Source organism: Heterocephalus glaber, unplaced genomic scaffold, assembly GCF_053883595.1.
Source record: "Heterocephalus glaber isolate CG9 unplaced genomic scaffold, H.glaber_assembly_v1.0 deba00001460, whole genome shotgun sequence".
NCBI classification, from domain to species: domain Eukaryota; kingdom Metazoa; phylum Chordata; class Mammalia; order Rodentia; family Bathyergidae; genus Heterocephalus; species Heterocephalus glaber.
In genome coordinates, this window is record NW_028258307.1 from 933,700 (window position 1) to 959,334 (window position 25,635).

The window sequence follows — 25,635 nt, forward strand, 5'->3', positions numbered from 1 at the left end:
GATGCCTGGTCCTGGAGCACCTATGAGGCTCAGCCCTGGGGACACTGAGACAGGCAGGAACTGACTCACACCCTTTGGCCACACAGGCAGAGCCACACAGCTGGTTGTGCTGTGGTCATTGTCATTTTATTTGGTTGGTAGCAGCTGCTGAAAACCCAGAGGAAGGTGACAGCAGCCCTACTGTCAGATTTGAGTGAGAGCAAGCCTGAGAACAAATTCTACCACACAAGTAGGCAGGTTTGGGCACATTTATTTGCAGATCCAGAGCCTGTCCCAAAGCCCCACTGAGGTCTCAGCCATCTGCCTCCTGGTGCCCTGGATGCCTCCCAGAAGGCTCGGCAGACCCTTCTGCTTGCCCCTGTTGGAGTCAAGCTGGATACCTCTGTCTTCCTCAATGCCAGTGCATTCCCAGCACTTGCTTTGCTAAATACCAAATGCTGCTTCTGGGGATTGGACAGGACAGCTGCCCTAGCCGCCTGCGGCATGGGGACTTCCTCCTATGAGATGGGGTGTGAGGGTCTCCACTCGAATGCAGCTGGGTTGCAGCCAGCCCACTAACACCACCCAGAACATCGAGCTGTGTCTGCAAAGGATTTAAGGTGCAAAGGATTTAAGCACAGGGTGCTGAGGACGAACAAGATGTGACTCTGCCCTCTAGGAGCACACAGCGTGGTGAGGACTGATGAGAAGTCCCTGTAGCTTGTGCAGCCAGAGCATGGTGTGACAGGAAGCTGACACTCTGCAGCACATGGACATGCCTCAGGGCACTGGGGTGGCTCGGAAGCCTTTTCGCCATGCGACAGGACAAGGACTGCACCAGCCAGGCACAGTCGAGGGCAGGCAGGAGCAGTCCATGTAGAGCCAGAACTAAGAACTCATGTGCACCTTACTCCTTTGATCCTCCTAGGCTTCCAGCTAGCTTCCACCATGACCCTGTTTCTGGATGATGAACCTGAGGCCTCAGGGGGCTGAGTTGGTTGGCCAAGGCCGTGGAAACAGCTTGCACAGTAAGGGAACATTCTCATGCCTCCTATTCTGTCCTGCCTGCAGCCACGCAGGACAAACTTCCCCTCTGCACCCCAGAGTGTCTGCAGTGCCACTCCTGCAACTAGCTGCTGACCACACCACCATTCCCAGCCTGGCTGAGGCCACAGTGGACCCTCTGCATTGCCAGGACGGGCCCACTTGCATTCTGGGAAATGCTAAGTGCTCCTACCCCAACATCAGCATGCCCAGACCTGCACCCCACAAAAACACGCATGCACCACAGAACCCCTTAGGGAGTCCTTGTGGAATGGCTGGGCTGGGAACTTGCAGAGGAAAACAGAAAGCAAATCATCAGACAAATCCCATTCCAACTGGAGTTTGTTGATTTTGCTGATTTGAAGTTGGAGCCAATTATCTCGAGGATCTGAAAGGCTCGCTGCCTTGTTTGGGAGCTGAGACAAATGCCACTTGGGTGACTCTCCAGGGGGCTGCAGGGTCCTCAGCTGGGAAACATCCTTTTCCTGTAGCCAGGACACTGCCCCAAGCTGTGCTCTGCTTTCGTCTCTGCAGATTGCTCTAAAGGCCACTCTGTCTGCTTTCGGTGCCCAAATCCCCACTGCCACTGTGACCTTTCGTCAGAAAAGTCCTGTGGTCACGGGTGTCAGCTGGCCGGGGTGAGGCCACGCTGCCTGGGCCTGTTCTGGGTGGGCATCCTTGCTTTGTCTGTCTCTGCGTTTCCCTTGGCCACTTCCTGCCGCAGACCCGGAGTCACAGGCACCTCGCCCCCTGCCCTCCAGAGCAGCCCTTGCCTGTCCGCATGCTCCCGCCTCCCCACAGCAGCCCTGAGCTTTCTCCTCTCCTTTCCTTTAGGGGAGCTGTAAATTAGATGCATGGCTCCAGGAGCCAGCGCCTCCTCCCAATGACCAACAGGGACTTGCAAGCCTTTCTTGGTGGATTTTCTCCCTAACTTCTTTGAGAAAGGAAAGGTTTGCACCCCCAGCCTTCTTGCAGGAGACTGTGAGTCGCCTCTGGCAGCAGGAGCACAGCCCACCCACTATTCAGCACTGACCTAGCACTTTGAATTTGCAAAGCTCTTAACAAGCATTTGTGAGAGCCTTTCCTAATAACATCCTGGCAAGAGGAAGCAAGGTTCCCATTTTCTAGACAACAGAAGCAAGGATCAGCTTGGAGTTAAAAAGATTCCAGTCCAAGCCCATCAGGCAGCACTAATGGAGCTGGGTGACCTGCGCTGGCCACATGATTTCTCTGGGGTTTTGTTTCTCAGCCACAGTGTGTGGAAGAGAAAAAAGAAGTGACATGGACAGAGGCCGGAGGGGCTGTGAGAGGCCACTGTGCTCCCTGTCTGACTCTATCCTTAGCCAGGCTGTGATGCTGATGGGGTCCCGTGGCTCGGAGGCCCGTGTGGAACACTCAGCAGAGGGACACAGCAGCTTCATGCTTGCGTGTGAGCGCCTGCCACCTTCCGGGCCCAGAGCAGCGGGCAGCCTGGATGGCGTCGGGCGGGCATGAGCAGGCCGGCCAAGGTGACACAGAGCTCATCCACTCCCAGACCCGCCTGGCTGAGGAAAGGTGGAGCCTGCAGGGACTCACCCCGGTATGGCCATTTCTGCATTCCAGAAACTTCTCAGAGGACCCAAGTTTTCCAGATGGGTGGGGCCCACAGGCGGCCAGCTCTGACAGGTGTGTTTATGCAAGGTGGTGGTCACTCGGGCCTCTGGCACAGTTGGCCCAGCTGAAGGGGACTAAAGGCCTGTCCAGGCTTCCTTGCCAAGCAGACAAGGATCATGGTGATGGTCTAGGCGGTCCCCTTGATGGAACCAGCGTCACAGGGCAGCACAGAGCAGGGCAGAGCTGCTGTCTGCAGGGCGACAGTTCCATTTGGGCAGACCAGGGAGAGGGCGGAAGAGCCTCAGCCTGTCCCAGCCCCGCTCAGCCTTGCTGGCTCCTCCGCACCCAGGTCCAACCCTTGCCCCACCCTGTACACTCTGAGTGCCTCTGGCCCAGTTTCCTTGGTCTGTGCCTCAGTTTCCTCCTCTATCGTGGGGTGATCATAGTTTTTGGATCAAGGCTGTCTTTGTGCACATGAGGTGCCTGGCGTGTGTCAGGGCTCAGTAAGTATCAGCAGCTTGAGTGTTGTTAAGACGTCACTCACAGGAAAGTTATGGGGCAGGATCCCAGTTGTGTTTTAGAAGGTAACAGGCACTGTGGCTGGAGGAGCCCGGTGAGACATTCAGGGGCCAGAGGGAGGGGACAGCACCCACGTCTCTGGGCTCAGGCTCAGTGCGGCAGGAATTGCACACAGCCCAGCCATGCCCCGCCGCCGCGCCCTGTGACAGATCCACACTCCCCAGAGCCAGCACGCTGGCCGTGGTGTTTTCCTGGGTGAAATTGGAACAGGTGAGACACCAATGTGTGAAGTCCCTCAACGGCGACATTATTGTTGCCCTGCCCGGGCTGCGCTGAGGGACAGGTCTGCGAGGTCCCGACCCTGCTTGTGTTCTAAATAGTGCGCCTCTTTTCCCGAGCCCCATGCCAGGCTGGTCTCCTCCAGTTGTTTGCCACAGCTCCCAGGCACTGCAGCCGGGTGGAGAGGGCTGCGTGACCAAAGGACAGCCGTTGCTGTACAGTGACCCACTGTGGCACTTCTGCCAGGAGGCGCAGGACTGTGACACCTGCCTATGGTCAGTGTGAATGAGGACACGCATCCGCACAGTCTCACCAGGAGGACAGCCCAGCACCTTACACCCTGTGGTTCCCACTGCAGGTGGCACTCCCCACTGAGGGACAGAAGGACACATGGGAGGGGAGGCCTTCCTGTTGTCATGTTTTATGACGCCGCCTGCCTCTCTACCCATGTTGCCTCTGCACACGAATCAGGGCCCCTGAGTGCCAGCAACAGAAAAGGATCTGGGGGCTCACAGAATTGGCCAAAGGGAAAGTCCCAAGGGACAGGTCAGGCCACACCAGAGGACAGAGTCGGGGGACCCCTCGACAGTCCTTTAGTGGGGACAGTTTGGCTAAGATGATGCTGGTCAGGGCACAGCGATTCAGCCACAGAGCTGAATCCCAGAGAGGCCTGAGCCCCTGACTGGCCAAGCTGAAATTACTGCTCCCACCTGTGGCCAGGGCCTGGAGGTGGAAAGGAGGAAGCATTTGGTCCTCTGGTCCAAGAGAACAAACCAAAGGGTGCTTAGCCGGCTGTCCCCAACTTGATTGTTGCTCACTACAACCAGGAAAGGAGGAGGGCTGGAAACAGGCAAGCAAAAGCCAAGTATCAGTAAATCCCCCCATTTCTTTTGCATCCGTTCTTCCACACAGGCTTCCACCGGTCAGTTAGAGATGCCAGAAGCCAGCTCAGAGGCGTGTAAGCCCAGGAGAATGTGGAAGCTGTGTGAGCAAGGCGGGGTGGGGTGGCTTCAACTGGGCCTCGTTGAGGGCACCAGACCGTCCTGTCTGCCTGGTTTGTAGGCCAGCAGCCCTGCCCAGGGGAGAGCAAGGGCCCCCAGTCCCCCGGCAGCCTAGGAGCAAGGCCAGCTTCTGGTGGGGACTCCCATCCGCCCAGGCGGGTCATGTGACCACCCAAGGCAGAGGGGGTGTCAGCACCACAGGGCGCACGGTAGGGGGCGCACTTTCCACAGGGGAGGGGGAGGGTGCTGGCCAGAAATAATCTCCCATGTTGCCGGGAGGCCCTGTCTGGGTCCAGGCCAGGGTCCTGGGATGTGGCACATGCCGAAGCTGTTCCTGACGTGTTCCAAGTGTGGGGCTGGCACAGCTGTGTTCAGGAAGTCCGAGGTCAGCGCATCCATGAGTTCAGGTGGGAGAGGTGGGGCAGGGTCCCCTCTTCTCAAATGTGAGCCAGGCTGGGCTGCACTAAGTGGAGGAATTCTGATCTGCTTGCCCATTAACTCTGTCAGGTTTACATGTCCGACACGTAAGGCACAAGTCTTGGTCCTCACGCTTGTGAACATGAGAGTCTAGCAGAGGGACCATCAAGGATGTCCCTGGGATGAGTGTAGTGGTTTAAGAGGGGCAGGACGCCCAGTGGTTACACCAGCCTGGAGCCAGACAGCAGAGCCTCAAGTTCCAGATTCAGCTCACTAGCTCTGTGACCTGGGGTAGGCTACCTAACCTGTCGGTGCCTCAGTCTTCCCTTTGGAAAAATGGGGATGAAGCTTGCTAATTGAGCAGCACGTGTGGTAGCACATGGGACGCTTTTAGGAGTCCTAGTGTGGTTGCTCTGAGTAATTGCTGGGCACCCAGAACCCAGCCCTGGCAAGTCAAAGGAAGCGTCCAGAAGAAGATGAGCCCAGAGAGCCAAGGCAGAGGAGGGAGAGAAGGGGCTGGGGCGGAGGGACACAGTCTCGGGGGTATGAGCCAGCGTGGAACCAGAGGGGCTGGGAGTTGGGGGGTTACAAAGCTTGCCTATTATGTGGGAGAAATGAACAGCTCTTGAAGAATCTAAGACAGGAAAGTGCAGACGAGAGCCCAGGCGGGGAAGAGGAGGAGAATTTGCCAGCAGCCCGGGGGATGTGGGCGTGAAGGTCTCCAGGCCAGCACATTAGGTTGTCATGAGAGGAGGGAGGTGTGGGCTGCTCCCGGGACTGCATCCACCTGCTTCCTCCCTGGCCGGGGAATTAGCTCATGGTTGGCAAAGCCAGGGGACGTGTTTGAACGGCAAGGTGCAGCGTGGGCCCTAGGCCCGGGCACATCTCGGCTGTAGGAAGACTGGAACCCCCAAGGCGTCCTCCGTGCTGCTGGGTAGCCTGCTGGCGGGGCTTGCCTGGGCCTGGAGGGATTACTGATTAAAGTTTGTTTTCCGGAGCCCCTGGGCTCCAGTCCTGGCTTCTGCCTCCACCTGTGTTCCCCGACCCTGAGGCACCTAGGTTAGATGCAAAGCCCCGCATGGTGAAGGGCTCTTCCTCCCTGGGTCCAGACCCAGCAGTCCCCCTACTGTTGTGCCCATCTGAGAGGCTGTCTAGGGCTGGCGTCTGTCCCCAGCACCCGGGTGGCACCTCTCTGCCAGCTCAAGAGGCATCTGCCTCAGTGCCGAGTGGGCAGTGGCTGGCAAACCTTCCTCCTAGCACCTCCCTGGCCTGGGTGGGCAACACTCCAGCTCAGCTCCTGCACCCAGCTGGAAAGGAGGTGGGGCAGCCCTCTAGGCCTCTTCAGCCACCAGGACACCCAGGGGTGGCAGTCCTGGGGCAGGAGAAGGGAGCCTGTTTCAGCAGGCCCTCGTCGTGCAAATGTGCTGGGGGCGGCAAGAGGCCAGGAAGCTGGGGCCCAGCGGAGGAGACTGAACGTGGGTCCTGGGCTTGTTGGCAGTCATTCTTGGACCAGAACCAGGCCTGAGTCTGGCTCAGGCCTCCGGTATGGACAGCACTTAGACCTTGGTCACCCCAGCACCCTTGGCTTGGGAGGAAAGGAATGAGCTGCTGGCCCAGTGAGCTGGGCTGCTCCCCTCCAAGGCAGACCTGCTCTTGACGGAGATCTCTCAGGCCTTTGGGATCCCAAACTCAGGAGGAGATGGGGTCAACTGCCTGTGTGGGCTGGCTTCCAGGGAAAGATGCCCGGACCCAGGGTGGCTCAGCCCCGAGGCAGGTCAAGGTTCACCCAGATGCCTGCACAGTGGAGGGACAAGGGCGACGTGGCTATGAGGTGGCACGGGTAGGTTGCCTCGGGGTGGCATTGTCTGGGGTGGTGATGGCACACCTTTTAAAGCTTTCAGAGATGACAAACGAGCTTCGAGGTGCCATAGGTTTGCCATGGCTGGTCTAGGGCTCGCTGCAGACCAGCACTCTGCTGACAGCTGTTTGTCTTGTGTTTCATCCGAGGACTTAGGAAGTCAGTATTATCTCAGGGCTTCCGGGGCGGGGGACCCAGGCATGGAAGGGCGCAGGGACTCTTGCTTGGGCTATGCTCTGTTATCACCATCCTGAAAATCTTAGGACTTTTTTTTGTACTGGGGATTAAACCCAGGACCTCCATGATAAACTGTATCCTCAGTCCTTTTTCAATTTCTTATTTTGAGACAGGGTCTTACTAAGTTGCCCAGGCTGGACTCTAACTTACAATCTTCCTGCTTCAGCCTCCCAGAGTGCCGAGATTATAGGTGTGTGCCACCATAGCTGATGACAATTTCTCCTTCCCCTCTTTCTCCTGCTCCTCCTGCTCCTCCTCCTTGTCCGTCATCTTCTTCAGCAAGGAGCCCAGAATTTGCATTTTGCCCCAGCCCTGCACGAGGTGCTCCCACCTTGGCACTGAGGTGGCTGCCCCAGGGGTGGAAAGAGACTGACCAGAGTCACGCGGTGCTGTGCCCCGGGCCCTTAGTCCAGGTCTCCACGCTCCCCGACTGCCTCCTGGGCTGGGGCGAGGCTGGAGTGAGCTTGGCACACAGGCCAGATGACGGGCTGCTCTGCCGCTGACTCAGCTCACGGGCTTCTGTTCCCAGGGCCTCTCGGAAAGGCTGCAGAAGCTGCTGATTAAAACCCACACCAGGGAAAAGTCGCAGGGTTTGCCGCGCCCTGGGAGGAGAGCCTGACCTCACCACGCAGGACAGCGCCCTCTGCAGGGGAGGGAGGGCGAGGCCTCCCACGGGTTACCTGCCTGCCGCTGGACCCTTTCTAAAGCTCTGCTGGCTGGAACAAGAGACCCCACCCTGGGGGTTCAGCTATCCCAGGCACACTCTGAAAGGACCCTGACCTCAGCAAAGAGCCAGACAAGCAGTGGGCAGCTGGGAGCCTTGGAAGAGATTCTAAGAAGGCTGCATATGACCAGAGATTCAGGCAGCACTGGGGAACCTTGTCCTGCTGATCCCCGAGAGCCTCAGAAGTTGGCAGTATCACCCCACTTTCCAGATGTGGAAACCGAGGTTCAGCCAACCCAACGGAGCTCAGAGCTAGGATGTGATCCCAGGCGTCCTCAGCCCTGGATGCTCATGTGGATCTCAGGGATGTGCTACTGTCTGACTCTGGGCCCAGACCCGTGGAATCAGAAGCCAGAAGCCCTGGGAGCCTGGGATCCAATGCTGCCAGGAGTCCTTGGGGCAGGGATTTCTTTTAGGCATATAGAAGTCAACAAACATCATCCCCTTTTCCCTCCTGTTTCCCACAGTGTGGTGCCATGTCAGACTGCTGAGCACCTGGCCTTTTCACTTAAGCCTTCTCTTGGATATTGTTCCATAGCGATCCATTCCATTTTACAGCTGTGTTCCGTTTCCTCAGCACAGATTTGTGAAACTCACTCTGAAAGCCAGGGTCCAGCAACGTATCTCCTGCTGCCGCCCCCACTCACGCAGTCCCGGGGACACAGGGCCCTAAGGACGAGAGAGCCCCATCCAATTCCGACTCTCGGCAGGCACTTTTCTCCCCTTTGTCATGAGGGGGTGAGGTGACCCTTGGCTTATGCCCCTTCCAGGCACAAGGAGGCGGCTCGATCCACAGCCGGAGCCCTCGAGGTCTGGGCCCCTGGAGAACGTGAGAGCCAGCGCCCCGGAAGGGTGAGTCATGAGATCCTCGTTGGGTAACAGCCCTGCTCCTGCCTCTGCAACCGCAGGTGCTTCATTCCGCCCCTGAAGAGCGGAGGAGGAAGCTGAGGGGAGGCGGCTGAGCTGGTGGGTGGGGTCCCGGAAGCAGGGCACCGAGCAGAGCCAACGCACCTGAGCCTGCAGTCCGACTGCCTGGGCAGCTGGCTCGGGCACCCTCGGGGTCGAGCTGGGAGATGTGTCTCGGTGAGTCACTTAGCGTCTTCGGGACTCCAGTTCCTCAAGTGTAAAACGGGGATAAAAGTAAATCTCTACCGACTTCCCATAAGCATTAGGTCATGGAAGTGGAATCGTTTTTAGAAATGATAAAACATGACCCGATCGTAGCATTCCCGTCTCTTCTTTGAGTTAAAGTGGTGACACTGTGTCCCTTCCGGGCCTCGTGTGGGCCTCTCTGAGCCTCAGTTTCCCCTCCTGGCGAGTGGACATACCTGCCTCTAGGCCCGTGCGGAGGAATGCGGACTGAGGGGTCCTGTCCTTCCCGCAGGGCCTGCCCACTGGGCTCTGATCTCTGCGCACCCCCAGGACGGGGAGATCTTGGCAGAGGCTGCGCACAGATTCCTGCTGTCCTGTCTGTTCCTGCCCCTGCCCAGCGTGGCACCCACAGGATTCCGGGATTCATCCTAGACGCTGGGCCCCACATCTGCTCGAGAGGGCTCCTGGGCTCTCAGTTCCGGGTGCCCCGCCTCCCAGACCGACCCACACCCCAGCTGGATGAGGCCCCTGCAGAGCTGGACCCAGGCTCGCCACCTGCCCAGCCTCTCCTGCTGCTCTCCGTGCCCTCCCATGTGTGGTGGCCGGGACAGACTCTAGAATGTCTCTGCCCCAGATCCAAGTGGAAGAAGCAGGTGAGGAAGGCGGGCCGGTGGGAGCTGCTGCTCCTCCCGATGACCACCTCCGCAGCCTGAAGGCCCTCACTGAGAAGCTGAGGCTGGAGACCCGCAGGCCCTCCTACCTGGAGTGGCAGGCCCGGCTGGAGGAGCAGATGTGGCCCTTCCCCAGGCCGGCCGCCGAGGAGGCGAGCATGGAGCAGGGAGAGTGTGGGGCCGAGGGGCCCCTGCTGGCCCCGAAAGAGGCCGGAGAGCACCTGCCACCTCCTGGGAGCGCCAGCCAGGGTGATGGGCCGCTGTCCACGGGCAAGCTGGAGGGCTTCCAGAGCATCGATGAGGCTCTCACATGGCTCAGGAAGGAACTGGTGAGTGACCACGCCCTGCAAGGCCCCGGTCTGTCTCCCCTCCTCGGCATGCATGCTCCCACTCCCCACACTCCTGCACGTCTGCAGAGCCCACCTGCCTGCTTTGGGGAGCCCTGTGTCAATCAGTGCCTAAGCACAGAAGTGGAGGACGCGCGTGCTGCCCTGAGACCCCGAGCTCGTGTCAGGGCCCCACAGCTCCTGACCAGCGTGCCAGGAGGCATGAGTATGAGCAAAGGCCAGGTTGTTTTGAGCTGGCATGAGCAGCTTGACCCTTTTCCTGCCCACAGCCAAAGCAGATCCCCATCAGGAACATCTCTCACTGTGCTGTGCAGTGAACCTCAGCCTGAGAGCGGGGTGCCCTGTGCCCACCTCCCCCGGGGAGGATCTCCAGTCCCCGGTATGGCGGCTTTGTAGCAGATCCACGCACGAAGCTGAGCCTCCCCACGCTCTCAGCCCCTACCGTGCTGTTACCTGAGGCCCATGTTAGGCCTGCCAGGTCCCGGGGATCCAGGAGTCCAGGAAAGGCTGCCCTCCGGAGCCATGAGTAGCTCTTGGGGCAACGGGGCAGGCAGAGGCCCATTTGGCTGGTTTTACAGAATCCTGAAAAACAGATCCCCATTGAGGCCTGGAATTCCCGAAGCTGGGTTTGGGGTGGTAAGGGTCTCAGGTGTCTGATGAATTGGAAACCTTTCTGGTTTTGATCCTTGATGCTGAGAGGCTTCCCAGAGGACACCGCTGTGTGTGTTGCTGGTAACTGGGGTGTATGTGCTCCGGCCTCTGGACACAGCCCCCGGGGGTTCTCGCTCTGTGGGGATGTGGACATGCCGGGCCCCAAGAAAGACCCTGAAAGCTGCTCTTTGAATTTCTAAAGCTAAGGCGCTGTGATCTGTTTTCATAAAAAAGAACAAAAAATATTTCCATTAATCAAGGACCCAACTTGTTGTTTTAGGTTCATTTGAGATTGTATTGTTTCTGGGAGCAGAAGCTTTTACTTTCTAAATAAGTTCCATTCAGGGAGGGCCCCCTCTGGTGTGGGAGGGTGAGAAGGCAGCCTCCTCCCGGTGTGCAGGCCGGGATCGACTTCCCCAGGGCTGTCCCGTAACCCTGCATGGACAGAGAGGTGCCCTGCAGCCAACCCCAGCTCTGTTACCACCAGGGGAACTTTCCAAACTCCCAAAGCCTCTGCCTCACCCCCAGCCCATTAAATGAGCATCTGGGGGTGGTGGCCCTATCTGTAGCTTTTGAAGCACTCCTGTGCTTCCAGTATCAGCTGGCAGGGCAGGAAGTGGGCCAGGTGCAGGAGCAGCCTCAGGAGTGTGGAGGGGGACCCCAGAGGCAACTGGCAGAGCATTCGTCATTGTCAGCACTGATTCGGTTGCCAAAGGCTGTCTGACACGGGCAGAGGGAATATTAGCCTGCTTTCTGTTTACATAACATTTTCCTCTCTCCCAGAGGCCTCTCGGTGCTATCAGGAGTGGGTAATAACAGCAATGATAATGATAGTGAGACGCGTCCTTGCCGTGGTCACGTGACCTCGCCTGCCGGGTGCCCTGGCTCGGAGAGGCTGTAGCAATAAGAAGGAAGTTGCCACTGGAACCCCAGCCTGCCGGGTTGCTCTTCTGGCCACCATAGCACACGGCGTCCTCCAAAGGGAATCAGTTTTCCCGAAAATATGAGTTCTCAAAGATGTCAACCATGAACAGAATGCATGGGGAGGGACGGAGGGGCAGCAAGAGCGAGTGAGAACCCCAGCTTTCTGCTCTCTCTTTGGTCCCCACCACAGCACTGGGCACTTGATCTTATTGACCCCATCCTGTGGATGAGCAAACTGAGGCTCCTGGTGGTCGGGCAACGCCGCAAGATGCTGTGTCTAGGACATGGCAGGGCCAGGGCTCGGACCAGCCTTCACCATTGCCATAGAGAGCTGTGGGGAGTGGCAGCACTGCCGGGGACCTGGGGGACAGGCTGAAAGAGCAGTGACCCCCAACTCCAAGGCGCATACAGATCTCTTGGGTCTCTTGATAAAATGATCCGGGTCTGTGGGTCTGGGTTGGGGCTCGTGATTCAGAACTTGCAACAGGCCCGAAATTGACCAGGCTGGGCTCGAACTCTCTACCTTCCCGAGTACTGGGATTACACTCAGGCCGCACCACGCCTGGCTTCTGCTGATTTTAAGGCTCTGTCAAAACACAGCTTCGTGCTGTTGTTTCTCTAATTCACCTTCTGTGAACCAGCAAAGGTGCCTTAAAAGAAATCGAACTGTTTTTTTAGCCCAGTGAAAATGGCTGGCATAACCTTTATTACACTGCATTTGTTTGAGCCCAGAATCAAGTATTCTATGCACCAAGCAGTCTCTCCTCAGTGATTCCTCAGGCTCATGTGGGAATTTGTCCTCTTTCCCCACAGCCAACAAAACCAACCAAAGGCCTGTGATGCAGTGGGTTATGTGGGGTGTTGGCCCCGGAGCAGACAGGCCCTAACCTGCTGTCTGACCACCCGGCAGCCCTCCCGGAGCAGTCAGTGGATGCTGGGAGGTGGCTCTCAGCCTTGCCCCATCAGAGGCAGGCGGTGCCGGGTCTGGAAGCACTGTCCTCTGTCCTGCTGCCTCCTGCACAGCCAGCTGAAGGGCAGATAGGGCCGTCTGATGGACCGTTTCCATGGCAAGCAGGGGCCGCAGGGCCGCCCCAGGTTCTCCTCCTGACCTCTCACTGCAGGGAAATAAATGACAGCTGCTCCGACACCCCTGGGGGCCTGCCAGGGGAGTGGCTTTGCCTGTAGCCCAGGCACTGGGAACAGAAGGGAGGGGGCCTCTGCACAAGGTGACTTCGGACTATTCCTGTGACATCATCACTCAGGGCCAGTGACAGGATGCACATCGAGCACCTCACCGCTGCCCGGGTTGGGTCACTGGCGGTCACGGTCACCAGCTCTGCCCCTTTCGGCAGCCCAGGGCCTGGGTGGGAGAAGAGCTCGGGGAAGCACAGGAGGGAAGGCTGTGGTCCCCTCCAGCTAAGCGAGGAATCTGGAACATTTTGCAAATGCCCCTGACCCCCTTCGAACAGGGACCCTCCTCCCTGCCTTGTCTCTCAGTCTCACACATTCCCTGGCCAATCTGGGTGGTAAAGTCTTCTGCTCAGCCTGTGGTGGCAAAGCTGAAAACAACACATCCGGCTTCCTAATGTGCTGTCTTTGTAGTGAGACTCCCCAGGCACCAGCAGACGTTTTTTCTTGTAGTTTCATCCAGGTGTTTGATCCCCGCAGATGGAGCCCCAAGAAGGTGTTTATAGTGTTAGAAAAAGGGAAGAGAAACCGACAGGTTTGAACCAGCCAGGGCCTGCATGGTGCAGGCCCAGAGACCACCCAGCTGGCTCCCTGTGTTCGCGGCTGCAGCTTGGTGGCCAGTGGAGCCCGCTCCTGGCCGTGCCTTGGCCGGATGCTATGGCGAGCACATGGCTCCGGGGAGGCCTCAGCTCCCAAGGCCACAGCTGTCCAAACCTGCTGCATAGCCCAGCCCACTGACAGCTCACCCTCCCATACGGCAGGGATGGAGGCAGGAAGGGCCATGGTCCCATCTCCCCGGTAAAGATCCTGTTACGGTCCCGAAGCACCGTGACACACAGTGTCCTCCCGGGAGGCCCGGAAGCATTTGCTATTCACATTGTACAGATGAGAAGGAAGTGCAGGTTCAGAGATCTGAAGGACAGAGCGGGGAGTGACTTGTCCAGGCCACGGACGTGGGCTGGCCAAACCCAGATGAACCGGTACCCTAGGTCCAGATCCAGGCCCCCTTCCTTTGTCCCAGACACATCAAGTGTCCAAGTCAACAAGCGGTCACAGCCGGCCTTTCACCCTGCTCAGTCAGAGCCAGACACTCACAGAAGTCCAGGCGTTGCGATTCGTGGCGGTGCTGAGCAGGGACCAGGCCCGCTACACGGTGAGGACGTTACAGTGCTCAGAGCGGGGACTGACTCACAGGAGGGATCCAGCCAGGCACCCTTTGCCACAGCCTCTGCAGTGCTAGGGGCTGGTCACACAGGCCACCCTTGGAGGGGGATTCCACCTGGGGCCCCGGAAGACACTGGTGTCCTAGGTGTCATGGGAGGTACCGGGGATCGAACTCGGGACCTTGCACTTTCGAGGCAGGCGGCGGAACCACTGAGCTAAATCCCCGGCCCTAAGGTCAGCATTTTTAATCAATTTAGGACATCGAAGCAGACACAGCAATGCAACTAATGACGCTCTTGAAAGAGGAGCTGTTTTTTTTGGGGGGGGGTGCGATGAAAAGCAGTGTATTTTTTACTCCAATTTTTAAAAATTTAAACATTCACTTTATTTTTTTTTTACCACGCTTTATATTTAGAGATTATGAAAATGAAAGAAAGTACCCACCTCCTGTCTGTCTTCTCACCCTGTGGTAAAACAGCTAAAAACAGAATAGATTCTCCTAGAAGCAGGTAAAGGAGACGGTGCCGTCCTCGAGCTGGCCAGTGGGCAGCACTGACCCGGGTGAAGCCGACCCACCCAGGGCTCCCTCACCGCCCTTTTCTGTCTTCACCGAGGTAGCACCAAGGGTAAGCAGGAGCCCAGCAAGCCGCCCAGTTTCCCTCCTCGAAGGGGGCGCCAGGGGACCTGCCGAGTGCTCCCCACTCCCGCCCGCCTCTATGGAGGCTCAGCCCGCACTCAGGCAGTGCTGGACTTAGGGTCCCTGCAGGAGCCTCTCGAGCGGAGCAGCTGGCCTGGGGGGCGGGCGGGTGCTGTGGGTGGGAAAGGCATCCAACGTGTGAGAGCGCAATCGGATCAGACCCGAGTCAAGTTCTGCCACATCCTAGGGGTGCGGCTTTGGGAAAGCCAATCTGCCCAACCGTCCTGTTTTGTCACGGTAATGTGGGAACTCAGTCCCTAGCTGGCGCGCTTTCTCAAACCAGCCCCCTCTCTCAGAAGAATGCTCAGGATTCTAAGCAAAGACCAGGTCTTCGGTTGGAAGGGACTGCTCCACCCAAGGCGTGTTCCTAGGCGGGACTGTCCCTTGCTGACATACACTACTGTAGCAAATTGACGAGTGTGTACTTATTTATGGGCTACAGTGACATAATTCATGTGTAATGATCCAGTCAAGGGAATTAACATTTCTGTCTCCTCAATTATTATCAGTTTTGTTTACTCCGAACCTTCAAACTCTTGGCTCTAGCCCTTGTGAACTGAGTAATAACTTGTAGACTAAACCAGTCCCATCACTCAAGAGGCTGAGGCAGGAGGATTGCCATGAGTTTGAGGCCAGCCTAGACTACAGAGTGAGACCCTGTCTCCGCATAAGTAAATGAATTGTTGTAGGCTGTGGTTCCCCTACTGTGCTCCAGAGCATTAGCACTAATGCCTCCGCCCAGAGTATTCTGGCACTCATTATCTGGCCTCTTTGTCCCCTGCCTGCCGATCTTCCTAGCTTGTAGTGACCTCTGTTCTCACTACTTTCCTGACAGAACGATTTTTAGCTTTCACAAATAAGTGAGAATTTATGGTATTTGTCCACTGTGCCCAGCTTACTTCCCCTGACATAATGTCCTCTGTCTGGTTCCATCCGTGTTGAGACAAATAACAAGATTCTGCTCTTTTTTATGGGTGCATAATACCCCATTGTGTGCATAGATCACGGTATTTAAGGCATGCACCCACTGATGGGCATGACAGTTGGTTCCCCGCCAGGCTCCCGGGAGCAGTGCTGCAGTAAACGTGGAAGGCAGGGATCTCTTTGGTGTGATGATTTTGTTTCCTTTGGAGATAGACCCGTGGTGGGCGTACTGGTCCCCCAGGAGTTCTGCTCCTCCCTGTCCTCCCTCATAGCCTCAGCAGCACTTGCTACTTCCTGTCTCTGTGCTGAGCGGCCATTCTAGCGCGAGATGCCCTTGCTGGGGTTTTGGCCCGCGTTCTGGTGGTGATCAGTGATGGTGACCGTGGCTCCAGGGACTTTCCGGCCCCTCGTGCGTCTTCTTTTGAGAAATGTCCATTCAGGTCCTCACCTGGCCAACGGGTACATAGTTCCCAGCACCCCTGCCCTGGAACAGTGTCCAGGAGGGAGGCCCTATTGCCCTCCCTGCAGAGGGCTCATACCTGCCCATGGCTGCTCATCTCATGGGGCGACCCTGGGCCCAGAGGCCAGCAGCCCTGGGGCAGATCAGAAGGAGTCCTCGGGGAGCTCCTTCTTTCCTCCCGAAACAGCCCAGGGACAGAGCCAGTTCGCCCTCCCTGCTACCCAGCCCCAGGCCAGGACTGCAGAGCAGGGCCGCCGCTGCCTGACCCCTGTAGCTGGGCCCTGCCTCTGATAGGAGCCTCCTGGCAGTCAGCTCGCAGACTTGCTCTGCCTTCTGGGGACCTTTGAACTCTCCTTTGTGCATTTTCCGGGAACCTCAGGTTTCCACTCAGCAGCACACTCAGCACCCCACCTGCCTGCTGCTTCCAGCATGAATGCAGCGCTTGCTAGAGACCAAACCTGAGACCAAAGAATGCCCTTGCTCCCAGCCTTGCTACACAATCCGGGCGGTAACAGCACAGTGCACTTCCGGGGAAGTGAAATAAACACTGAGCCAGGTTACCAACCCCGTGCGCCAGGCTCCTTACCCCATCCCGAGAGAAGCCTCGTGTGTCCCCCTTCACACACCGAGAAGCCGGCCCAGGTCCCGTGCTGGGCCCTGTGCAGCATCAGAGCCAGCTGGGGAAGGGTGGATAGGAACCCCAGGAGCAGGGTCTAGACACAGAGCCCTTCCCCTTGGGGCTCTCCGCGCGGGGCATGCTGAGTCTCCACCCCCCACGCTGGCCACCCCACCCTTCTTTCTATCTCTACGAACCTGACCGTTCTAGCTACATCCCGAGAGTAGGATCATGCAGTATTTGTCCTTTTGTGATGGGCTTATGTCCCTTAGCATAATGTCTTCAGGCCTCCTCCACGTGTGGCGTGTGTCAGAATGTTCTCCTTTTCAAGGCTGAGTGCTATTCCAGCACATGGATAGACCACATGTGTTTATCTGTTCAGCAGTCAGTGGCTGCTGGGCTGCTTCCACCTTCAGGCTGTTATGAATAGTGCTGCTGTGGATGTGGGCTGCATGGCTCTATTGGAGTCCTGGCTTTCCTTTGTTTGGGGTTTGTACCCCCAAAGTGAAACTGGAGTCCTGTGGGAATTTGTTTGATCTGCTATTTCCCAGGGCTTTTCTACAGGCTTTGTTTGTGTTGCTCCAGCCTGACGGCAGGACACGGCTCCTCCTCTGTCTCCCAGAACGCGGGTGCTCCTTGTCTTCTCTAGTTCCCTGGCTGGCCATCCGACGGGTCTCTTGCCATGTCTCTTCCCGCCTGCCCCTCTCCTGCCCAAGCTTGGCAGCCCTCTCCTCTCCCTGCAGAGCTGTCTCATTGATGGCTCGTTTAGTCACCCAGGCCCGGGGCTCACCTCGTGCCTGAGGAGGCAGTGGCTCTCCTAAGCTCTTATCCCCCCAGAGAATCCAACCTCTGTTGGCAGCAGCCAAGCCCCACTTTTTTCCTTCATGCTGTGGGGACCCACCCTCACCCACATGGCGCTGGCAGACCTGGCTGGGGCATCTGTCCAGCTTTCTGGGGGTCTTGTGGCTAACTACAGGATTGAGGGACTGGGAGGCCACTCCTCTGAGAATCAGCTGATGCCCTCATCCCCAGAGGGAGACTGGCCAGCCTGGGGGAGTCGGGGTCCCTACAGGGTCTCCTGCTCCAGGGTCCAGGGCGCCTGAATCTCTGTGTCCACTTCCGGCAGATGAGACAGAAATTCAGAGTGACTCACCCAAGGCCACCCAGTCAGGGGTGGGGGAGAGTGGCTGCACTTGTCCCAGGTTCTTACCTGGAGCCGTGGCCTCCTGCCTGTCAGCGCAGATGCGTCTCCATTAGACGTCTCTGAAGAGACTCCGCTTAGTAAAACATCTCCCCTGTGCCATGAGCCCCGGAGGACTTCACGCTATGTGCAGTAAGCTGGTCACAAGGACATACACTGTACGACTCCCCTTCTGCAAGGTCAGCAGAGCAGTCGGATTCACAGCGAGAGGAGGAACAGGGGCAGCAGGGGGCTCAGGAAATGGGGCCAGGAGTTGCTTTTCAGTTGATTCAAGAGGTTTCAGAGAGGGATGGCAGCAGTGGGCGCACCCCGGTGCCTGTGCACTTTGAGCTGGAAAATCACTAAGAGGTACACTTTATGTTATATGCGTTTCCCACAGCTTTTAAAGCATGTTCCCTCCCGCTGGTTTGAACCACAGGAGGAACAGGCATGACCATCTCACCAAGCAGCTTGTACTGCCCAAGGGGACTGTCCCATGCTGCCTGATGGGACAGTCATGCATGTGCCACAGTGGTTCAGAGCCACCCAGCAGCTAGACAAACAAATGACAGCCCTGCTGTGAGCATGTTCATCCTGGGGAAACAAAGGCTCCTGGTCCTGCTGGGTTTCCGCAGGCACTGTGGGAACTGGTTTCTTCATGGATTTGGTTTCATTGGAGCGGAGCCACCTCCTCCTTGGGGCTCTGGTTAGTGCCTGAGGCATGAAGTCTCCTTGGCAGGACCGAGTGGTGCACAGGGCAGGGAAGACAGGGTCCCATGCAGCCAGCCTTCTGGTGCAGGTTTCAGGGTGTGAAGGACCATGGTTCATGGTTCAGGGTCATAGCACCGTATGTATCCTGGGCTTCTGAATGCGTGGACCCACAGTGCGTCCTTGCCCATGCTGGGAGCTGCCCGAAGGACCAAAGCTCCCAGTTCCACACCCTCTTGGAGTTCACATGGAGCAGGAAGATGGGCACTGGCCAGAATCAAATACCCTTTGAAACTGGTTTTCCTTGTCTTCCTTTCCACATGCAGCAGCAAATGTATCTCAGCAGAATGGGTGTGTGAGGTGACTCCACCGTGGTGGCCTTTGTCCACCAGGAACCTGGGCCTGTGCCACCCGTTCCCCTCTTCCCAGCTGACTCTGCTGGGCCTTCAAGCCTCGATGGCCCTCTGACCTTTTGCTAGATTCACAGGCTCTGAGAAAGAGCCCCTCTCCCTCCCCAGGTGTCTCCTGCAGGCGGCTGTGTCTTATAGCTGCTCTCCAACAACTGTTCAGATCCGAAAGTCTCTAGCTCTGAAGGATCTTTTCAGACTAAAGAGCCAATTCCTGCAGCCAAAGTTCAAATCTAAACCATAGGGCTCTTTGATTTCAGTGAGCTCTGTCTTTGGATGACAGAGCTCCCAAAGAGAAGCAGAACCGACCAGGCTCCAAGAGGCCAAGGCGGTGGGCCAAAGTGCGTGCTATCTGCAGACAGAGCTGACTCAACTCTCCTTCACAAGCCCTTGGGCAGCACCCAGCCTGGTGCCAGGGTCCGTTAGGGGCTCCACAGAAAGCAAATGAATGTCCAACCACCCCCTGGCAGCCTGTCATCCTTAACGTGGCACTACTCCAGAGCAGCAGAATTTCTGATTGGCACTGAATTTGAGTTGTGATGCTCACAGATGGAAGAGTAAACTAGTGAAGTGGGATGATGGACTTTCGTCCCAATTTTGCTGTTAAATACCTTGCTAACCCTCCAGCAAGGCTTTTGATCTCAATTTTTCTCATTTATGAAATCAGGAGAAAAGAGATCTGTAAAGTACATCAATATGAGAAAGAGAGAGAAAGAGAAACACTGAAATGCTTACTGGTGATGTCGCAATTTTTTTTTACCCAGCAAAGTCTATGTGCAAAGCTGAGCAGGGGAAAGTGAGACATTTGCATAACCACAGGGAGAGTCCCTCTGGAATCTCCTGGCTCATTTGGCTCTGAGCGCCAGGTAGAGCAGAAGGACACAAAAATACAAAACAGTCCCCACTTCCAAGTGCACCAAAAGTAAATGGTGGGAAGGAATCAGGTCTCAAGTTGGTAGGAGCAGCGGGGGCAGCCTGTCTTGGTGACAAAGTGTTGTTAATGGAAAACACACTCCGCCTGGTGAGATGGTAACTCTGGCCCCGCTCTGCCCGGTCACAGAGGAAGCCCCGTGCTGAAGCTTCTGCACCCCACATCCCAACTTGTGAGTCAGACCCAATGCCCTGCTGGTGTCGCCAGCCACCACGACTCTTTGCTTTAGTAGAAATGGAAATTAAAACTACAGCACAAATCAGCAGGGGGAAAGCTCTCTGGAAAGTTAGGGGGTGAGAGGGAAGGACTCCAGCTCCCACGTAGGGATTGGAAAGGCAGGACACCAGATTTCAGGGAGCTGCTGGTCATCGTGTCATCCCCGGCGTCAGGACGACGTGGCTGAGTGAGGGACGGCTCTGTCCCAGAGCAAGGGTTCTGTCTGTGGTGATCTCGGTCACATGGGCTCTGCCTTTCCTGGCATCCTGGTGTCCTGGTCACTTAGACTGTGGCTGACACACAATCCCCAACACCCGAAATTTAAATGAGTGGTTTATTTGGGATCACAGTTTCAGTTCATGGTTGACGGCCTCCAGGGTAAAACGGCAGTGCAGAGGAAAAGCTTCTCACCTCATGGCAGCCGAGAAGCAGACGGCAAAGAGAGCTGGGGCGGATGCACCCTTCCCGGTCAAGCCCCCGGCACCGCCTCTTCCAGCCAGACCCCCCCTCCCAACAGCAGGCAGCCTTATTGCCCCATAATTCAGTTAATGTACAGAGCCCCACCCTAGCATACGAGGCCTTGGGGGGGGGCGTTCTGGATCTAAACCATAATGCCAGGCGATCACAGCTTTCGGACAATGGCTGGGGGCTTCTGGGTGCAGCTGAACATCCCTGTAAACCTCTTATCTTGGGGTTCTCAGCCTTGAAGGGGCTGAGACCATGTACACTCAGGGCTTATCAACCCCGTCTGGCCACCTCTGAGAAGGACACTCCCTGAAAGATAAACATACCCCGAGGGAGAGCTGAGAAGGGATTTGAGCCGAGATTGAGAGTAACAAGCACTGCAAAGTGAAGGCCAAGCTTTGTTGTGTTTCAGTGACTTTCTGGGCATCTGTAGACCCAAGTGAGAAGTCAGGGTTCGTAGCAAAAATGGCTTTCAAATCTGTGATGTCCCACAAGAAAACACAAATCATGTTGTCGGTGAGGAGCAGGTGAGGAGCAGGTGAGGGCCCAGGATTCTGCCTGTTCTCCATCACTGGGGTGGTCCCTGACTGTGTCATGACGACATCAGGAGGTGATGTCCCAAGGGAGACGGTGAGGGTTCCCAAGGGACAGTGTGTGGATCGATTTTGGAAACTGCCGTGGGAGCGTTCTCACAGCCCTTCCTCATCAGGAAGCCCTGAGGCCCCACCAACTTCAAGAACTTCCTACCGGGTCACTGAGCCCCCAGCTGGCTCCAGGCTCCCTGCTGCTCCTGCTCCACCCAAGAGGCAGAACTTGGCCGTCAGCCATTTGGGTCCTGGTGTCTGACTCTCTGGGTTCCCAGCCCAGCTCTGCCACCCATGGGGGTCACGGGGTTTCTTTGCTGTGCCTCCATCTCCTCCTCCGTGACCTGTGGGTGACATGGGCAGCTATGTCACCACTGTAGTTGACACCCCAAATCCTCTCCCCATCGCATCCCCTCTTCCCACCCAGAGGAGCTGTGTGCTCACCCTTTTCCTATCCTCTTCCTCCATCTAAAGTCCCTAAACAGTGGGAATGAGCCAGAAGCACCTTGAAGCCTGGCCGCCTGGCACCTCGCTCGGGAAAGGACTGAGAGGTAGTAGCTAGCGTGGCACAAAGCCCTGCCGGCCAAGCACACCCTCAGCTGTCACCACCCCACCAGGTCTGAATTTTCATCTCTTTAGGCTGGGAAGGTGCTAATGTTTCTAGGTAGACCAGCAGGTCCACGCTCGCGTGAGGCCTCTGATTACCAGGTCTGGCTCTGCCGGGGGCCGAGCCGCCTCTCCTGGCACCTCCTCTCCTCCTCCAGGCCGAGATGAGGCTGCAGGACCAGCAGCTGGCCAGGCAGCTCATGCGCCTACGCAGCGACATCAACAAGCTGAAGATCGAGCAGACCTGCCGCCTGCACAGGAGGATGCTGAACGACGCCACCTACGAGCTGGAGGAGCGGGATGAGCTGTCCGACCTCTTCTGCGACTCGCCCCTGGCCTCTGCCTTCAGCCTGTCCACTCCGCTCAGGCTCATTGGCGTCACCAAGATGAACATCAACTCCCGGAGGTTCTCCCTCTGCTGAGGAGCCTCGGGCGCAGGGATGGGGTGGGGCCCGGGGCCAGGCGTGGCCACCTCCTCCTTCCTCCATGGCCCACATTCCTGTGTGCTGGACTCTCTGGTGCTGTGAACCGGCGTCCCACGCAGGGCTCCAGGACTTTGTTCTCACAGGAGGCTCCCGGGGGGTGTGGGAGACGGGAGGTGATCGGGCTACTCCTCCTGTGCTGGGGCCACCCGAGTCCCAGCTCTGAGTAGGTGACTCGGTGACCTTGATGGGGACCCACCAGGACCAGAACACCAAAAGATAACAGGGCTCTTCAGCTGGCAGCCGACCCCTGGCAAGTACCGTCCAGGCTCCTGGCAGGCTTTGGGCTTGGCACTGTATGGCCCTGGAGATTTTCCCAGAACGGCCTAGACGTGTGATGACCACTCAGTGGTGCAGCTTGGATGGAGCAAGTCCAGACACCCTGTCGCCTCCCCTGACCACATGTGCCAGTCACAGCCACCAAGGGCCTTTGCACCGTCACCCACATCCGCCAGGAGCACCTGGCAGGCTGGGAACTGATTTCTCATAGCCAAATTTTCCAGGACAGCACGGCTCTGAGAGTGTCACCCACAGCACCTCCTTGTCCCCACCAGAGACACCATCCAGGGAGCCCAGAAGCCACCTCTGAGGCTGTGCCTAACCTCAACAACTTTCTTAAGACTGTCGCTCTGTCGCTAGCTCGTTAGTAACTGTTGGGTCCTCGTCCAAACTGGGAGCCAGAGAGTAGATCAAGCAGAGTCTGGGGTTGGGCTCAGAGTTCCCGGGGTCGGCACAGTGATAGCCGAGCTGGTCCTTGCCCGACGCCACATGGTGCCTGGTGTGACCCCGAGGTCAGGAGTCCCCCCGGCCCTCCGAGGTGCTAGTGGAGCCCTCTCACTAACGACGTGGGTGGTGGCTGGCTCAGTGGCTGTGGAACCTGAAGTGTGAAGTGCTTGTGAGTAGGATCCCACAGGTCACACATCAATGAGCTTGAACCCCAAAGATGGCCCTGCTGCTTTGCCAAGTCCACAGACCACCAGCCCCTCTCCCCTCCACCCTGCTCAGCCCCACCCAACCCTCCGCTCTGCAGTCCCGAGTGCCTGGCTGATGCGGGCTGGTGACCCAAGAGCACATATTCCCTCATCCCCACCCCGAAGTCTAACCAGGCTGACGGAAGCCCGCGCCTCCTTTCTTCCCTGCCATGGTGGGGGAACCACGTGGGCCCACCTGGGGAGGGGCTGGTTTGGGGCGGCTGAGGGTGGGAAGATGCAAATGAGTGGCCCCAAGTAGCCAGAAGGGAACACGGTATCTTCATGGTGATCTCAAAGAGTCAGAAAGTTAGTGCTTCTGTCAAAGAAGGTAGAACCATGCAGTCAGGGTTTCTTGTCACCCTGAAGTCCCAGGCACGCATCCAAGGTCCCACATCACACTCCTGAGGGGACTGTCACCTCCTGTCCTGTCACCTCCATCCAGACCATGCCAGAGTCCTCCCCTGGTGACACCCACACTGCAGAGAACGCTCGCGGGAAGCCCATCCATATTCTGGAAAAAGCCCAACTGGTCAGTCTTCCTTTTAGAAATCAGTCATTACGGTAGGAGGAAAAGTGGCACTGAAGGAAGGTGGGTGCTGAGTTGGGTGTAATTACAGCCATAGATCTGCTGTGCTGAAGAGCTTGGGCTCAGTTAACCCAGATTTTCCCTCCTCTCTGTTCCCTGGGAAGAAACCAACCCCAGGCACACAGTTTGGCATAGGTGAGATGTCTCAGCTGTTTTGTGTAGTTCATCCTGGGGATTTTATTTTGGGATAAGTAGGGGAGGTGGGGGGATCAGAGAAGTGGAGGGAAAGACATGTTTTCCTACACACAGTCCAGTGTCTGTCAGTACCTGCCTTCCACAGTGAGCACAAGCAGCTGCCTGAGTCGTTCAGCTCTGTCCGTGAAGTCCCTACTTGTGTGGGCAGCAACATGCTGGCCCCACATCCAGCTCACCACGTGAATACAACACTGCTTGTAGTTTTGCCCATTCGCCATCTCCGTGCCATCCCTGAGGATGTCAACACAGAGTCAGTGCCACGCTACCACGAGTGGTCTTGCCCAATGCCTTCATGGGCTGCCTTCCTGGGCTCCATAGAAATCACAGAAGCCTAGAGGGTGTGGGCAGGCTCCACCATGGCCTGGCCTCGCCCAAGACCTACCCTGTAGCAATACCAAGTGCTATTACATAATCGATGGACAATTTACAATTTTATTTTTTATGATTATGTTTCTATATTGCTGTTAGATAAAGTGAAATAAAAATATTTCAAAAGAAGATGTCCATATGAAGAGAGACATTTACTTCCTTTTAGCTTGTCCCTGTTACAGCATTGAAAGGATGGATGTGTGCATGCACGGATGGATGGATGGATGGACAAATCAATGGCTTGATGGATGATGGATGGATGATGGACAGATGGGAATCAATAGATTGATGATGGATGGATGATGAATGATGGATAAATCAATGAATAGAGGATGGATGGATCAATGGATGGATGAATGATCTGAGTGATCAGATACAGTTGTGGTGGGAGGAAATGACCAGCATCACTATTTCTTTTACCTGCCTTCCCCCAAGCAAGGCTGGTACCATTAAATCCCACAGGGAATACACTGGGAACTCAGGATGTGGAGTTAAGAGACACAGGTATTACTCCTGCATTTGACCATAGCTAGAGTCAGGTCAGTCCATTTCTCAATAGCTTTTGCCACAAAGAGACAACACTGCCATGCTCTGAAAAGGCTTGTGGCTTTAATATTGTCAGCCTCTTACACACCTCTTACAGAAAATGGGAGGTGAAGAAATAAGTGCAGAGAGCCAATAGAGGCCACTGTGTCAAGTAACTTTGCTGTAAAGGGGAAAGAGAAGTGAGCTGAGCAGGGATCAAAGCCAAAAACTTATAGTGAAAGACGCATTCCCAAGAACTATGGGATACACAAGTTCAAAGCGAGGGGGAGTATTCTGAGTATCTGAAGATGATTAGTGAAATGTCTTTTACTGTCATAAATTTTTAAGTTTGAATACTTACCCTATCTTTTGGTCACTCCTCATTGACCAAATGTTTATGGCTATTTTGTCAAAAACACGATGCTGTGTCCTCATCCACCTTAGTGGTAGGATCTGGTACTGTGTGACTTCTGGCTCCTCCCTAAAGTCAAAATGACCACGAAGGGTAAATGTTTCAAGTCGATTCAGGACATGAGGCAGCCAGGACAGCACAACAAAAGACCCTCACGAAAGAGGACTCCAGAGCTGCTTCAGAAAGTGGCAGGGACAGTGGGTGTGTGATCAAGCAAGGGGGAGGATTTTGAGGGGGATTCATGGCAATGTGCCTTTTACTGTAATAAGTCTTTTAAAAACTTTAAACACGCACCATATCTTTTTTTCATAGCAAGAAGAAGGCAAAGGTGCAGCCACCGATGTGCGGGTTGGTGCTGTGAGCGCTGGCAAAAAGAGGAGGCTGGGGCATTGCTCCTATTTCTCTGTGAAACAGGAATGAATGGAGGAGCCCTTCGAGCATCTACCTGGAAGCACTGGGGCCCCCTCTGCTCACCCTGCCTTCACCAAAGCCAGTCCAGGGCAGACCCCGACTCCCAAGGGTGGGAAGCACTCACCACCCCGTCCCCAGTGGAGAAGAGGCGGAGCGGGCACGAGTGGCCTCGTAACCTGCACCCAGGCTGGGCCCGTGCCCT

At 56.5% G+C, this 25,635-nt stretch overlaps 1 protein-coding gene and 1 long non-coding RNA gene across 4 annotated transcripts in view; one reads left to right on the plus strand and one right to left on the minus strand.

The window, feature by feature from the left end:
- Positions 1–234: 234 nt before the first annotated feature.
- LOC147826862 (uncharacterized) overlaps positions 235–25,635 on the minus strand; it is a 34,433-nt gene continuing 9,032 nt past the window's right edge. For 2 of the 3 annotated variants that reach the window (XR_015453344.1, XR_015453346.1), the window contains one exon: positions 235–25,091. This is a non-coding gene — a long non-coding RNA (uncharacterized LOC147826862). The remainder of the gene's footprint in view (positions 25,092–25,635) is intronic. The other variant, XR_015453345.1, reaches the window with a different exon arrangement.
- Fam167a (family with sequence similarity 167 member A) lies at positions 9,363–24,214 on the plus strand. The gene is made up of 2 exons (XM_021261361.2): positions 9,363–9,743; positions 21,641–24,214. Exons 1-2 carry the CDS (start codon positions 9,363–9,365, stop codon positions 21,902–21,904), a joined length of 645 nt encoding a protein of 214 aa, XP_021117020.1. The 3' UTR covers positions 21,905–24,214.